This window comes from Neoarius graeffei, chromosome 27 (assembly GCF_027579695.1).
Source record: "Neoarius graeffei isolate fNeoGra1 chromosome 27, fNeoGra1.pri, whole genome shotgun sequence".
Taxonomy (NCBI): domain Eukaryota; kingdom Metazoa; phylum Chordata; class Actinopteri; order Siluriformes; family Ariidae; genus Neoarius; species Neoarius graeffei.
This window is the reverse complement of record NC_083595.1, coordinates 7,832,866-7,847,074: the sequence shown is the minus strand read 5'-3', so window position 1 is coordinate 7,847,074 and position 14,209 is coordinate 7,832,866. Positions and strand designations below refer to the sequence as shown.

The following is a 14,209-nucleotide window of genomic DNA, read 5'->3' as shown; positions in this document are numbered from 1 at the left end:
TATATATATATATATATATTTATTAGTTATTATGCCTTCGCGTTGTGTTGCCGGCTTTTGCTCCAAAACCCACAAGGATGGGGTAAGTTTATTCAAGTTTCCCAGAGATCCCGAGCTGCATGCGAAGTGGGTGAAGCAAGTCAGGCGCACTCGTGACAAGTGGGAGCCCTCACCAACATCCGTCCTGTGCTCTGAACACTTTGATTTGGATTGTTTTGACACCCTTCCCAGCTTAAAAGAATCTCTTGGGTGTTCAGTTTAGCACAAACGTGTGCTGCTACCATCAGCAGTGCCTACAGTATTCCGGAGGGGGTCTACTAGTAGCTATGCCAGATCCAGCAGTCGCCTGGGACAAGGCGACTCCTCCAAAGACAGTCCAACTGTCAGAACATGTGTTGAGAAACGACATAAGATAAATGTACGTAGAGCTATAGAGTGCTCCGACATGATGCTAAAAATAGTAACCATGCGGTCTGCGCGGCCATCTTGGAAGTGACTCGCTCCAGAGCGCTCATAGAGTACACATTCATGATAGTCATAAATGTAATCATAAAGTCAGTGTGATATCAGTCATGTATTTGCTTGTGAAAGCTTGTTTCTCAAAGCAAACACTGAGGGAAAGCTAACTTAGCCAGACAAGTAGGCTACAGATTGTCATTTGCTTACGCTGATGTAGGTTATCAAATATTTTGCTTCATTCAAGGATAAAACTAAGAAGCCATAAACTAGAAGACGTGCCTGCCAATATTATCCTAAATGTATCACGGATCAGGCATAGTCGTAAGCTTATTATGTTAGCTGTTTGCATGCTCCATTAGGAACTATGTATTCAGTGTAGCATACGGCGTACATGATATAAGCAGTGTTTACACATGCAAGACAACAATACACAATATTAAAATATTGATTCCGTAACATTTTGAACAAATACGGGTTGACCTACCAATCCTTGTTATCCAACCTTGTGGTGTTCAATGCTGGGCTGTCTGCCTGTCCGCTGTCCATCTTGGAGTTGGAGTCGCTCTCAGATTGCACAGTAACAGGTTCAAACCTGTACGGTTGGATGCACCCGTGTTCATCATCACTTGATTCTTCCGATCTATCCCACTCACAACACAATTCTAGACTCCCAGAAGAGGAAGAGCTAGAGAGTTCACCGGCGTTTTCATGCGCCATTTCCATTGAGTAGAACAGCCAGTGAACCGCAGCGTGTTCTTCCGCTGACGTCACAACATGGCCGCGAGCCACGGACCCAGTTTTCTTGCGCTGTGCAATTAAAAGTTGGATATTCGCGTAACAACAGCTTCTTTTCACGTAATTATAACAGAAATCTAACATGTTTGCCATGTTGTATAGTTTAAGAAATTGCATAGAGTCATGTTCGTGTCATCAGCCCTTTAACGACCCTCTAGGCTGCTAACACCGTTCACACCCGGCCTCCAGTGACCCTAACACCTACAGGACGACTGTGAGGGTCAACGACCCATGTGACCTCAACGGGTCTCCTTAGGGTTGCTTTTGGTCCACTAGAGGATAAATATCTGGAACTCCCCACTAGTCAGACAGAACTGAAGTAGCCTTTCAGATATGAGAGGTGAAACGTCTTCAAGAATTTCAAGCAAGTCCAGGTGCCTTCTTTAGCACCTATATGGTTTACAATGACTTGGATGACTGAGAACCTTCACAGACATGGTTCCTAAAACATTTAGAAATCTGCTCGGGATGGCTAACGAACAACCTTCTTACAATACCACATTTTCGGCTCGGGGAATATTGTTCGTCCACCTGCCAAGACAAGTTATGGCAAATTTTCTTTTCAGTTTACCGTCTCCAAACTCTGGGAAGGAATTCCTGCAAGAATAAAAAATTTAGGATCACTTTCATTATTTAATAGGGCCTATAACCTATCATAATAGAGTTTTTAGGGTAAAAATAAAGAAATGCTTAAAATCATAGCTATTTTTAAATCATCAGTAAGCATTTCTTTCTTTATACCCTAAAAACTCTATTATGATAGGTTATAGGCTCAGTGTTTGTGTTAGTGTAAATATGCATAGAGTTGTGTGTAAATAAGTATAGTGTATTCAGTGTATTTATGTATATTTGTATAATTCTTTTGTTCTAACAAAAAAAACAATGTAACATGACGTGGGTGGCTGTTGTCACGAAAGTTTATACTATTTCAACAGCCACACACACCTTCCATCAATAATTGTAGTAACTATTGTTTGCAAATCCTTTTTCTATTTTGTATATAATTGCACACAATTGAAAAAATAAAGCACAACATGGAGTGTTTAAAGAAAAGGAAGCTGGCTGAAACAGAGCAAGATCGAAAAAAGTGTCATCAGTGCATTCAAAGTCTAACCCTGTAACCTGAGCTGTAGGAAATGAGGTCAGTGTTTTGTTCAACTGTTTGTGTTTATTCATTATCTTCACAGGCTCACCCAAAGGCTGCAGACATTTTCCCTGAATCAGAGTCATAAAGGATCGTCGCTCGTACAGCCGAACATCGCCATACAGTCATTCAAAGTGTCCCAAAGTTCAGAAATCCAAAATTACTGCTTGCTCAGGTTTGTGTAGCTGGAGAACATCCATCTCTCTCTCGGTAAAGCCAGAGGTGGACAAAGTACCCAAGTTTATTCCTTAAGTCAAAGTACAGATCCCGCTGGTCAAATGTTACTCTGATACAAGTGAAAGTTGTTCAGTCAAATTTTTACTTAAGTCAAAGTACTGAAGTACAACCCCAATTCCAAAAAAGCTGGGACAAAGTACAAATTGTAAATAAAAACGGAATGCAATGATGTGGAAGTTTCAAAATTCCATATTTTATTCAGAATAGAACATAGATGACATATCAAATGTTTAAACTGAGAAAATGTATCATTTAAAGAGAAAAATTAGGTGATTTTAAATTTCATGACAACAACACATCTCAAAAAAGTTGGGACAAGGCCATGTTTCCCACTGTGAGACATCCCCTTTTCTCTTTACAACAGTCTGTAAACGTCTGGGGACTGAGGAGACAAGTTGCTCAAGTTTAGGGATAGGAATGTTAACCCATTCTTGTCTAATGGAGGATTCTAGTTGCTCAACTGTCTTAGGTCTTTTTTGTCGTATCTTCCATTTTATGATGCGCCAAATGTTTTCTATGGGTGAAAGATCTGGACTGCAGGCTGGCCAGTTCAGTACCCGGACCCTTCTTCTACGCAGCCATGATGCTGTAATTGATGCAGTATGTGGTTTGGCATTGTCATGTTGGAAAATGCAAGGTCTTCCCTGAAAGAGACGTCGTCTGGATGGGAGCACATGTTGCTCTAGAACCTGGATATACCTTTCAGGATTGATGGTGTCTTTCCAGATGTGTAAGCTGCCCATGCCACACGCACTAATGCAACCCCATACCATCACAGATGCAGGCTTCTGAACTGAGCGCTAATAACAACTTGGGTCGTCCTTCTCCTCTTTAGTCCGAATGACACGGCGTCCCTGATTTCCATAAAGAACTTCAAATTTTGATTCGTCTGACCACAGAACAGTTTTCCACTTTGCCACAGTCCATTTTAAATGAGCCTTGGCCCAGAGAAGACGTCTGCGCTTCTGGATCGTGTTTAGATACGGCTTCTTCTTTGAACTATAGAGTTTTAGCTGGCAACGGCGGATGGCACGGTGAATTGTGTTCACAGATAATGTTCTCTGGAAATATTCCTGAGCCCATTTTGTGATTTCTAATACAGAAGCATGCCTGTATGTGATGCAGTGCCGTCTAAGGGCCCGAAGATCACAGGCACCCAGTATGGTTTTCCGGCCTTGACCCTTACGCACAGAGATTCTTCCAGATTCTCTGAATCTTTTGATGATATTATGCACTGTAGATGATGATATGTTCAAACTCTTTGCAATTTTACACTGTCGAACTCCTTTCTGATATTGCTCCACTATTTGTCGGCGCAGAATTAGGGGGATTGGTGATCCTCTTCCCATCTTTACTTCTGAGAGCCACTGCCACTCCAAGATGCTCTTTTTATACCCAGTCATGTTGATGACCTATTGCCAATTGACCTAATGAGTTGCAATTTGGTCCTCCAGCTGTTCCTTTTTTGTACCTTTAACTTTTCCAGCCTCTTATTGCCCCTGTCCCAACTTTTTTGAGATGTGTTGCTGTCATGAAATTTCAAATGAGCCAATATTTGGCATGAACTTTCAAAATGTCTCACTTTCGACATTTGATATGTTGTCTATGTTCTGTTTTGAGTACAATATCAGTTTTTGAGATTTGTATATTATTGCATTCCGTTTTTATTTACAATTTGTACTTTGTCCCAACTTTTTTGGAATCGGGGTTGTACTTGCTTTTAACAATACTTACGTAAGTATTAAAAGTACATTTTCTGTCAACACACTGTTGCATTATCGCCATAACGCTTACAAAACCTAATGCCTCTCAAGCAACCGACCGGATTTTCTGACTAGTTTGTAGAACCTGTAGAGCTGAAGCTCCACCTGACATGCTAGCAAACTCTTTTCAAACTCGAAATCATATTGGGTAGCTAACGTTACTAGAAAAGAAAGATTTCTACATTCCGTTTATTTGGCAAAATTATGCTAACGTTATTCATGTTAGAGTAACTCTGTTTTTACATGCTAACTAACAGTGTCCAAGTTAACTAGCTATGTGCAAATGTTAGCCGTGGACAAGGCTACGGCAACTTGGCGGGCAAATCTATAGAAAGTCATTTGACTAACCAGACTGCCCAGCACAGACAACTTCATTACAAGCTTTCTCTTGGAATAAAATGTTTACATCCCTCAATATGCTTCCGCAGGTTGGAGTGCGAGTTTTTGTAGGCCGTGATGTGGTTCGTTTTCGGCAAACAAAGCAAACATTTAAAACGAAACGAATCTTTAATCCTTTCAGAAAACTGAAACATGGGTTCATGGGCCATGAGGGCACGCATTCTCCAGAAAAACCGCCTCCTTTCATTCTGCCATCAACTGACTGTGTTCAAATAATACTGCTGAGAAATTGAACTTGATTTTATCCAGTCTATGGATGTGACATGACCCTAGTGATTACTGATAGACTGTCTCAGTGTTACCTGCGAAAAAAACAATCACGTTTTTGAAAAGAAAGCAAGAAACATCCACTTTCAAAGCTGCTTCATAGTAACGAGGACCTTGATAGAAATGTAGTGGAGTGAAAAGTATGATATTTGCCTTTCAAATGTAGTGAAGTTAAAGTCATAATTTTCCAAAAAAATGATACTCAAGTAAAGTGCAGATACTCAAAAAATGTACTTAAGTACAGTACTCAAGTAAATGTACTTCGTTACTGTCCACCTCTGGTAAAACACACTCAGCTCTCTATTGGGTTACACAGCATGAAGTGCAGATTAGTGCTCTTATTGATCCAAACCATGTGCTTTTTTTTCTTTTACATTAGTTGTTAGTATGTACATAGTTTAATATTTACCAAACATAAAGAAGGAGCATTGTGTGATTCCAATTGGTCAGAATGTGACTATAATGAAACTATCAAGAGGTGGGATAAATGAGGCAGGAAGAGAACAGTCAGTTCTTAAAGCTGATGTGTTGGAAGCAGGAAAAATGGGCAAGCGTAAGGATCTGAGCAAAACTGTGATGGCGAGGTGACAGTCTGAGCGTCTCCAAAATGACACATCGTGTGGGGTGTTCCCGGTATGCAGTGGTTAGTACCTACCAAAAGTGGTCCAAGGAAGGACAATCGGTGAACTGACAACAGAGTCATGGGTGTCGAAGGCTCATTGATTCACGTGTTGGTCCAATCCCACCGAAGAGCTACCGTACTGTAGCACAAACTGCTGAAAAGGTTAACGCTGGCTAAAACAGAAAGGTTTTGCTCTAACTTGTTCAGCAGTTTGTGCTATAGTAGCTCTTCTGTGGGACTGGATCATATAGGCTAGCTTTCATGCCCCATGCGACTCAATGAGCCTTCGACACCCATGACCCTGTCGCCGATTCACCGGTTGTCCTTCCTTGGATCATTTTTGGAGAATAACAGAAGTGAATGTCTTCCTGGAGACCACTTGTAGTGGAATCTCAAACCATCACTCTATGCAAAACATTTCATGCTCTTTTATATTAAATATTCTTGACAGCTTTGGATCTAAATGCACTTTCTGCAGGTTCTTCGGACACCTTCTCAGCCAACAGAATAAAGATGAATAACATCTTTGTCGATCTTAGTAACCATCATATTCCCATTGATGTCCAGATAAAGGTCAAGCTTAAAAAAGGTACCATACTTTATAGCACTGGTAGAGCAGTATTCATTCCCACCTCACACCCAGTGTTTCCAGGATCAGGATAAAGCCATGAAGTTAATTGTGCACAAGACAAGGTGTTTGGTTTTTAAAAAAATTTCCTTTGCTTTCATCAAGAGTAAACACTTTGATATCACTTTGTATAGAAGTGTAGACGTGCACACAAGACTGTTTTTAATCTCACAGTGAGCTTTAAAGTGAAATAAAATGTAAATAAAATCCTTGCACTGTGGCACTAGGACTTTAAGAGCCACGGATTGTACATCACTATCCAATCCATCCATCCATTATCTCTAGCCGCTTTATCCTGTTCTACAGGGTCGCAGGCAAGCTGGAGCCTATCCCAGCTGACTACGGGTGAGAGGTGGGGTACACCCTGGACAAGTCGCCAGATCATTCCACAAATATCTCTGTAATCCTTGCTTTGATAACAAATCTTCTTAAAGGAGCTTTTAAGCAGAAGAACTGAAACCTTGTTGGGGCAAATTTGGAAGATTTTGGAAAGTCTGGGACTGTTTTTTTTAACTAGAGCTGGTGTTGGGTCTAGACCCAAGACAAAATGGCTGGTGGGAAGGGGAACAAAGAAAGAGGGGAGAAAGACTATGATCAAACTGTATCAATGGTACATCTACAAGAACTGCTGGAACAACAAAAACTCTTTTACAAAGAACTTTTATTACAGCAGGAAAGCAATTTTAAAACTTCTGTTAGTACCATTATGGAGACATGTAATAAAAGGATTGATGACATGCTAAAAGACTTGCAAGACTTAAGAACAAGTTTACAATTTACACAAAAGGAGTTGGATGATATTAAATGTGAAAATAAAGGAATTCAAGCTAGCTGTAAATCACTAAGAACAGATATTGATCGACTGGCTGAATCCATGCTGATATTGGACGAAAAAGCTGACATCCTCGACAGGCAAGCAAGGAGAGCAAATATAATCATCGATGGAATTCCAGAGGCAGAAAAAGAGAACAATTTAGCCACAGAAGAAAAGGTTCTGGAAATATTCAAAGAGAAACTCAACTTGGACCCAAAGACAATCACAGTGGAACAAGCATGGCATACTGGAAATGTGAATATCTCTAGCAATGGCACTCAAGGTAGGCCACGTCCAGTCATCGTGAGATTCCATCGTACAAAGGATAGAGACATGGTACTAAGGAACGCAAGAAAATTGAAGGGGACTAGGATTTTTATAAATGAGGATTATCCAGAGTCGGTGAGACAAAGAAGGAAGGAGCTCTTGCCTAAAATGAAAGAAGCCAGAGAGAGGGGGGACATTGCTTTTCTGCGCTATGACAAACTAATAATCCGGCAAGGAGAGAAAAAAGACTCCACAGACAAGTAATAAGATATGACACTCAAAAAAAGGACTTTCGTTTTTTTACTGACACAAATGTTTTCTACTGCAGGGCTACCCAAGAAGGGACTGAAAGTAGCTCACTTGAACATTTGCAGTTTGAGAAACAAAATCACTGACATTGAAGAACTCCTAACCTCTAATTCTGTTCATATTCTGGCTATCTCAGAGACTCATCTTGACGAAACTTTTAGTAATGCTGCAATGTCTATTTCAGGTTTTAATATGTACCGTAGAGATAGAAATTGTCATGGTGGTGGAGTAGCCTTTTATGTTCAAGATCACATTCCTGTAAAAGTAAGAGAAGACCTAGAACCAACTGATATTGAAATAAGGTGGTTGCAAATCCACTTACCGTATCAAAAGGATATATTGGTGGGTTGTTGCTACAGACCTCCCAGTGCAAATATTGGTTATATAGATAAATTGAATAGTATGCTTGATCAGGTATATGACTTAAGCATGGAGGTCATCCTAACAGGTGACCTAAATGTAGATTGGCTGCTACCACATTGTCCTTTAAAGCAGAAGCTCATGAACATAGCCAATTCATGTAGTTTAAAACAGATGGTGAAGCAGCCAACTAGAATAAGCATCAACAAAAGAGGTATTACGACATCGTCCTGTATTGACCACATTTATGTCAATAGAAAAGAAGTATATTCGAAAGCTATTTCAGTTCCTGTAGGTTACAGTGACCATAATTTAGTGGCTATTGCAAGGAAGGGAAGTGTACCAAAGGCTAAGCCAAGAGTCATTTTGACAAGGACTCTTAAAAGGTTTTCCGAGGAGGCTTTCTTAAATGACATTTGTAAGATAAACTGGTCAAGTGTACTTGAGGAGGAGGAACCAGACACAGCATTAAATGTATTTATGTCCAAGTTTGTGCCGGTGATAGACCAGCATGCGCCGGTTAAAAAGATGACCGTAAGAACCTTTGGAGCACCTTGGGTGGACGAAGAACTTAAACAACAGATGGCACTGAGGAATGAGGCAAAGGCAATAGCCAACAAGACCAGGAGCGTAATTGATAGAAGACAATATTGTAAATTAAGAAATTATGTCACTAAACTTAACCTGAAGAAAAAGAGAGTATACTTGACTTCACAGTTAAGTAAATTTAGCAGTGATGGGAAAAAAATATGGAAAATGTTGAATAGTATGTTGGGGAATAAAACACCCTCACAACCAACATTCATGGAGAATGATGGGACATTCATCACAGATCCAATAAAAATTGCCAATCATCTAAATACTTATTTTCATAACAAAAGTGGCTAAATTAAGGAAAGAACAATTATCAAAGGGGAGTAATGACTCCAACCCTATGATAATGCAACTAATTAAGGAGCAATCTTGCAGCTTTCAGTTTGCCAAAGTGGAGGAAGACATGGTAAGCAAGTTAATTAATGCATCTTGCAAGGACCAACAAGCAGGTATTGACAATATAGATGGAAAGTTTCTGAAAATGGCAGTGAGTTACATCTCCCACCCCATATGCCACATATTCAATGTCAGCTTAAAGAGTGGCATTTTTCCCCAAGTTTGGAAGGAAGCAAAAATTATACCACTACCTAAAGATAAAAAGAAAACTTTTACACCATCAAATAGCAGACCAATAAGTTTGCTCCCTGCACTTAGTAAAATATTTGAGAAAATTGTTTTTAATCAAATACAATTTTATTTTTCTGAGAATAGTCTGTTAACAGAATTTCAACATGCCTACAGAAAAGGGTTTTCAACATGTACAGCTTTAACCCAAATGACTGATGACTGGCTGCAAGAAATTGATAACAAAAAAATATGTGGTGCTGTCTTGTTAGATTTCACTGCAGCATTTGATGTCATTGATCATGGATTGTTACTTCAAAAGTTGGAGAGGTATGGTTTCAAAACGTCAGCTTTAAATTGGTTTAACAGCTATCTAACAAATAGATCCCAGAAAGTTTATTTTAATGGCAGTTTCTCAAGTAGTGTGAATGTAGACTGTGGTGTGCCACAAGGCAGCTGTTTAGGACCTTTGTTGTACTCCATTTTTACAAATGATTTACCTTTAGCTGTACAAAATGCAAAAATTGTAATGTATGCAGATGATACTTCCATTTATACATCTGCAAAAACATCAGCCGAACTGACACATGTTTTAAATAAGGTGCTAGGAGCAATAGAAAGATGGATAAAACAAAATAGACTTGTTCTCAATATATCAAAAACTAAAAGTATTGTTTTTGGCTCTAGTCATTCATTGAGTCATGACTCAGCACTTAATCTCGGTATTAATAAAGAACAAATTGAACAGGTAAAGGAAGTAAAGCTACTTGGAGTCATCATAGATTCCAGACTGTCCTGGTCTAAACAGATTGACCACATGGTTAAGAAAATGAGTAGTGGCTTGGCATTACTCAGACGTAGTGGCCAGTTCCTTACCCAGGAACTTAGAAAGAGGATTGTATGCTCTTTGGTTTTAGCGCAGATGGATTACTGTAATATTGTGTGGTCAAATGCCACCAAAGATCACCTTACTAAACTTCAGCGAGTCCAAAACAAGGCAGCACGTCTTGTTCTTCAATGTTCCTACACAACAAACATCAATTACATGCACTCAGTTTTACAATGGTTAAGAGTGGAGGATAGGTTTTATGTCTCCTTATTAACATCAACCTGGGCAGTTTTACATAACAAGACTCCATTAAATCACTATAATCTGCTCTATAAAAGTTGTGACATTCATACATATAACACAAGGCTTGCAGTAGCAGGGCGACTGAGCGTCCCAAAGATTAATACTAATGCATTTATACGCACTGTTGAATACAGATCAATTAAAGCATGGAATAAGCTGCCAATCAAGTTAACTACATTGAATAGTAAAGTGGTTTTCAAAAAACACGTAAAAAAATATCTGAGCCTATCATATATAAAATAGGTTAATATAGAATCGAGGTAGAGATTTTTCAGGTTTAAAATCATTATTAAAGTAATTAAATTATATGTTTTTTTTTGTCTTCAATTGATGGTTGATTGAATGAATGTATTGAATTGTATAGAATTTTAACTGTATATGATTTTATTGTTGGACCCCAGGAAGAATAGCTGGGTCTGTGCCCAGCTAATGGGGATCCTAATAAACTAACTAACTAACTAACTAACTAACTAACTAATCAATCATTGCAGGGCTGACAGACACAGATAACAATTCATACTCGCATTCACACCTACGGTCAATTTGGAGCCACCAACTAACCTAACCTGCATGCCTTTGGACTTGAAGGGGAAACCGGAGCACCTGGAGGAAACCCACGCGGACACGGGGAGAACATGCAAACTCCACACGGAAAGGCCCTCGTCGGCTGCTGGGCTCGATCCCAGGACCTTCTTGCTGTGAGGCGACAGTGCTAACCACTACACCATTGTGCCGCCCAATCCAATCCAATCCAATCCAGCTGAACTGAATCCGATCGAACTCAGCCAGACTGAACCAGACTATTACAATTACATCTGTCCAGGAAACTTTTTAGACTTTCTTTGGCTTTATCACAGCTAATACTGCTTTACCATAAGGCTGTGACTATGCAATTGTGTGACAGTATAATAATTTCTCAAAACTGTGTTTATTGAACACAGAAACATGCAATTCAGCAGTGAAGACATGAAAAGAATAAAGAACTAGAAGGGCACTTGGGGGCTTACCTCCACCAAGCCACATATTATCAACATCAATCTCAAATCACTTGACCCTAGGATAATACAAAAGCTGTCCACCAAATTTCATCCAAATCCGTTCACTACTTTTTGAGTTACATTGGGAACAGACAAAAAAAATCCCGGCTCCAGATACATGTCCAGATTTGCATCAAAATCTAATCAGTTGTTCCTTGACCCATGGCTCACCTTCCTTCCAAATTTCATCCAAATCCTTTCACTACTTTTTGAGTTACATTAGGAACAAGCAAACAAACGGAAGGGAAAATGACATTTTAGTATCTTGCTGAAAAGAACGAGCAGTTCCGAGTTTTTTATCACTTGTCCTCATGCATGCACAGCACGAAAGTCACACTTGGAAGATGCTCTGGACTCTTACAGTAATGCTTTTATGGCTGAGGACTAGGACTGCAGTTGGTTGCCATGAACAGTTTTGCACTCAAGTTTCAAAGTGTTTATTGTCATATGCACAGTAAGCAACATGTCCTCTTGTACAATGAAATTCTTAGTTCAAGTTCCCATCAATGAAGAGTTATAACATCAACGAAACAGACTTCATGTTAAAACTGTTATAATCACGTTGTCTGTTATCACCCAAATGAGGATGGGTTCCCTTTTGAGTCTGGTTCCTCTCGAGGTTTCTTCCTCATGTTGTCTAATGCCGCTTTTCCACTACAAACGCGGCTGAGTCGGGCTGAGCGGGGCTGTTGGAGTTGCATTTCGACTACAACCGCGCTGAACCGTGCTGGCTGGAAGTGGGTGGACACATTGGGTGGAGTTAGCGAAAGTGGGTGGACGTCAAGTGATGTCGTTAAGCAGCGCAAACAGTGACATCAGTGAGCTTTTAAGCGGTAGTCTCACGACCCGAATAGTAAACAATAAACATGGAGGACATGGAGTCGTTAGTGTTGCTGGTCTTGGTGCTGTGGCTTGTTGTCACCGACAACGCGGACAGATACTGGCAAGAGCGTATAGATGAGGCGAGGCGCATAAGGCTTCAGAAATTCTCGTAATTCTTCTTCTTCCGGGTTTGCGGTGTTTACAGATCCCAGCGTGCTCGCGGGGCGTGTGTGGGCATGTGAGGACACTCCTCCTCACCAATCAGTGCACAGGGGAGTGTCTGCTCACGCCCCCAGCCTCACTCGGCACGGTTTGGCTCGCTTCAGCCCCACTCCAAAACGGTGCGAGTTTTAGGGGCTAAGCAGGGCTGAAGCGAGCTGAGTCGTGCTGGTTTTTGGTAGTCGAAACGCGAGCCGTGTCGGGCTGAAGTGAGCTGAAGCGAGCTGAAGTGAGCTGAAAAAGGGTAGTGGAAAAGGGCCATAAGGGAGTTTTTCTTCGCCACCGTCGCCACAGGCTTGCTCATTGGGGATAGATTAAGGATACAATTAGCTCATGTTTAAAGTCATTAAAATTCTGTAAAGCTGCTTTGCGATAATGTCTGTTGTTAAAATAACAAAGAAACTTGACGATTCAGTTTTTCTCTCCCATGTTTTCTCTTCACACAGAGAGTGAAGGCATCAACATTGGCTTCGTGCTGTACAATAACGATCAGTTCTTCAGATCGCAGGTCTTCCAACCTTCACTGAACATCAAGAGAAAAGTGATCGCTGGATACCCGGCGAAAGAAAATGTCCTTGATTTTGTTGAGTTCACTGTCAGGGACCAGGTATGAGACGTCTCGGAAAGAAAAAAAGATCAAATCAAGTTGATAGACAGGACAGGGCTTGGATGTGGATGTAGTGATGTCCAAAGCATTTGGAACGTGTTACGGTTGCGCCATGTTACCAAACTGCACGGTGATGTGTGTTTTGCAGAATGTGCCTTCTATGCACCTCTATGATTTCACCTGTGTGTTTTGGGACTACGATAAGAACGACTGGAACACAAAAGGGTGTAAAAAAGTCTGCAGTTTTGCTCACAAGATGTGCAGATGTAATGGCACAATGAACTTAGCCAACTTTGCTATGTTGATGGTGAGCGTATGATAGAATGCTAGCATAAAATATCAGACACGTGATACTGTACTATAAAGTTCAATGTGGTTCTTTGCAGAGTTTCAGCTTAAACCCTGAAAACATCCAGGCTTTAAATGTGATCAGTCTGCTCGGCTGCGCTCTGTCTGTCGTGGGTTTGACCATCACGGTGATATTCCAGATCCTGACCAGGTGAGTGGAGAGCACAGTTTGCATTTCTTTGACCTGGTGGATCATGGAGATCGTTTCACTGAGTTAAACGGCAACAAAATGACTGTGTACGTCAGTTCCGAGATGAAATGACTTGCTTGTACGGTACTTCGTGAGTCTCCCCAAATTGCTCTAGAGTACTTGAAGAGATTATATTATCGTTTAGACGTCTAACACTGTGCCAAAGTAAAAAAACAAAAACAAAAAACCAACTTTAATTAGTTGTAGATAAATTGTAGCTATATATATATGAGTGATTCCATGCTTATGGGTACTGAAATGGGGACATGAACTTATTCACCTAAAACCATTTCTTTTTTTACCATCAGGTCACAAAACATGTAATCTTTAATGAATGATATGTTAAAAGATAACTTTAATTTTCTGAGATGTAATAAAAACATATTTATATGCCAAAGTCAAGCCTATGAGTTCCAAAATGATGTCTGTTACATTACTTCTGTTACGATTGTCCATCTCGCGTCTGTTACAAATTAATTACAATCTAGCTCTATACCATGTTAATCTTATTGAAAGAATGTGTATGTTTATTCTACTACACATGTTTATTAATTATATTTGCTAAAACATCACCTTCCTATGTTTCAAAAAGTAATTCTACATTGTTAAAATTGAGAATATATATGTCCACA

General features: G+C 40.1%; 1 protein-coding gene across 1 annotated transcript in view; it reads left to right on the top strand.

Annotated features, from left to right (window-relative positions):
- adgrg7.1 (adhesion G protein-coupled receptor G7, tandem duplicate 1) overlaps window positions 1–14,209 on the top strand; it is an 86,278-nt gene that overhangs the window by 59,308 nt on the left and 12,761 nt on the right. The window contains exons 3-7 of the mRNA XM_060911198.1: window positions 2,442–2,563; window positions 6,165–6,296; window positions 12,879–13,039; window positions 13,188–13,346; window positions 13,426–13,538. Coding sequence (XP_060767181.1) covers window positions 2,442–2,563; window positions 6,165–6,296; window positions 12,879–13,039; window positions 13,188–13,346; window positions 13,426–13,538 — 687 coding nt within the window. The remainder of the gene's footprint in view (window positions 1–2,441; window positions 2,564–6,164; window positions 6,297–12,878; window positions 13,040–13,187; window positions 13,347–13,425; window positions 13,539–14,209) is intronic.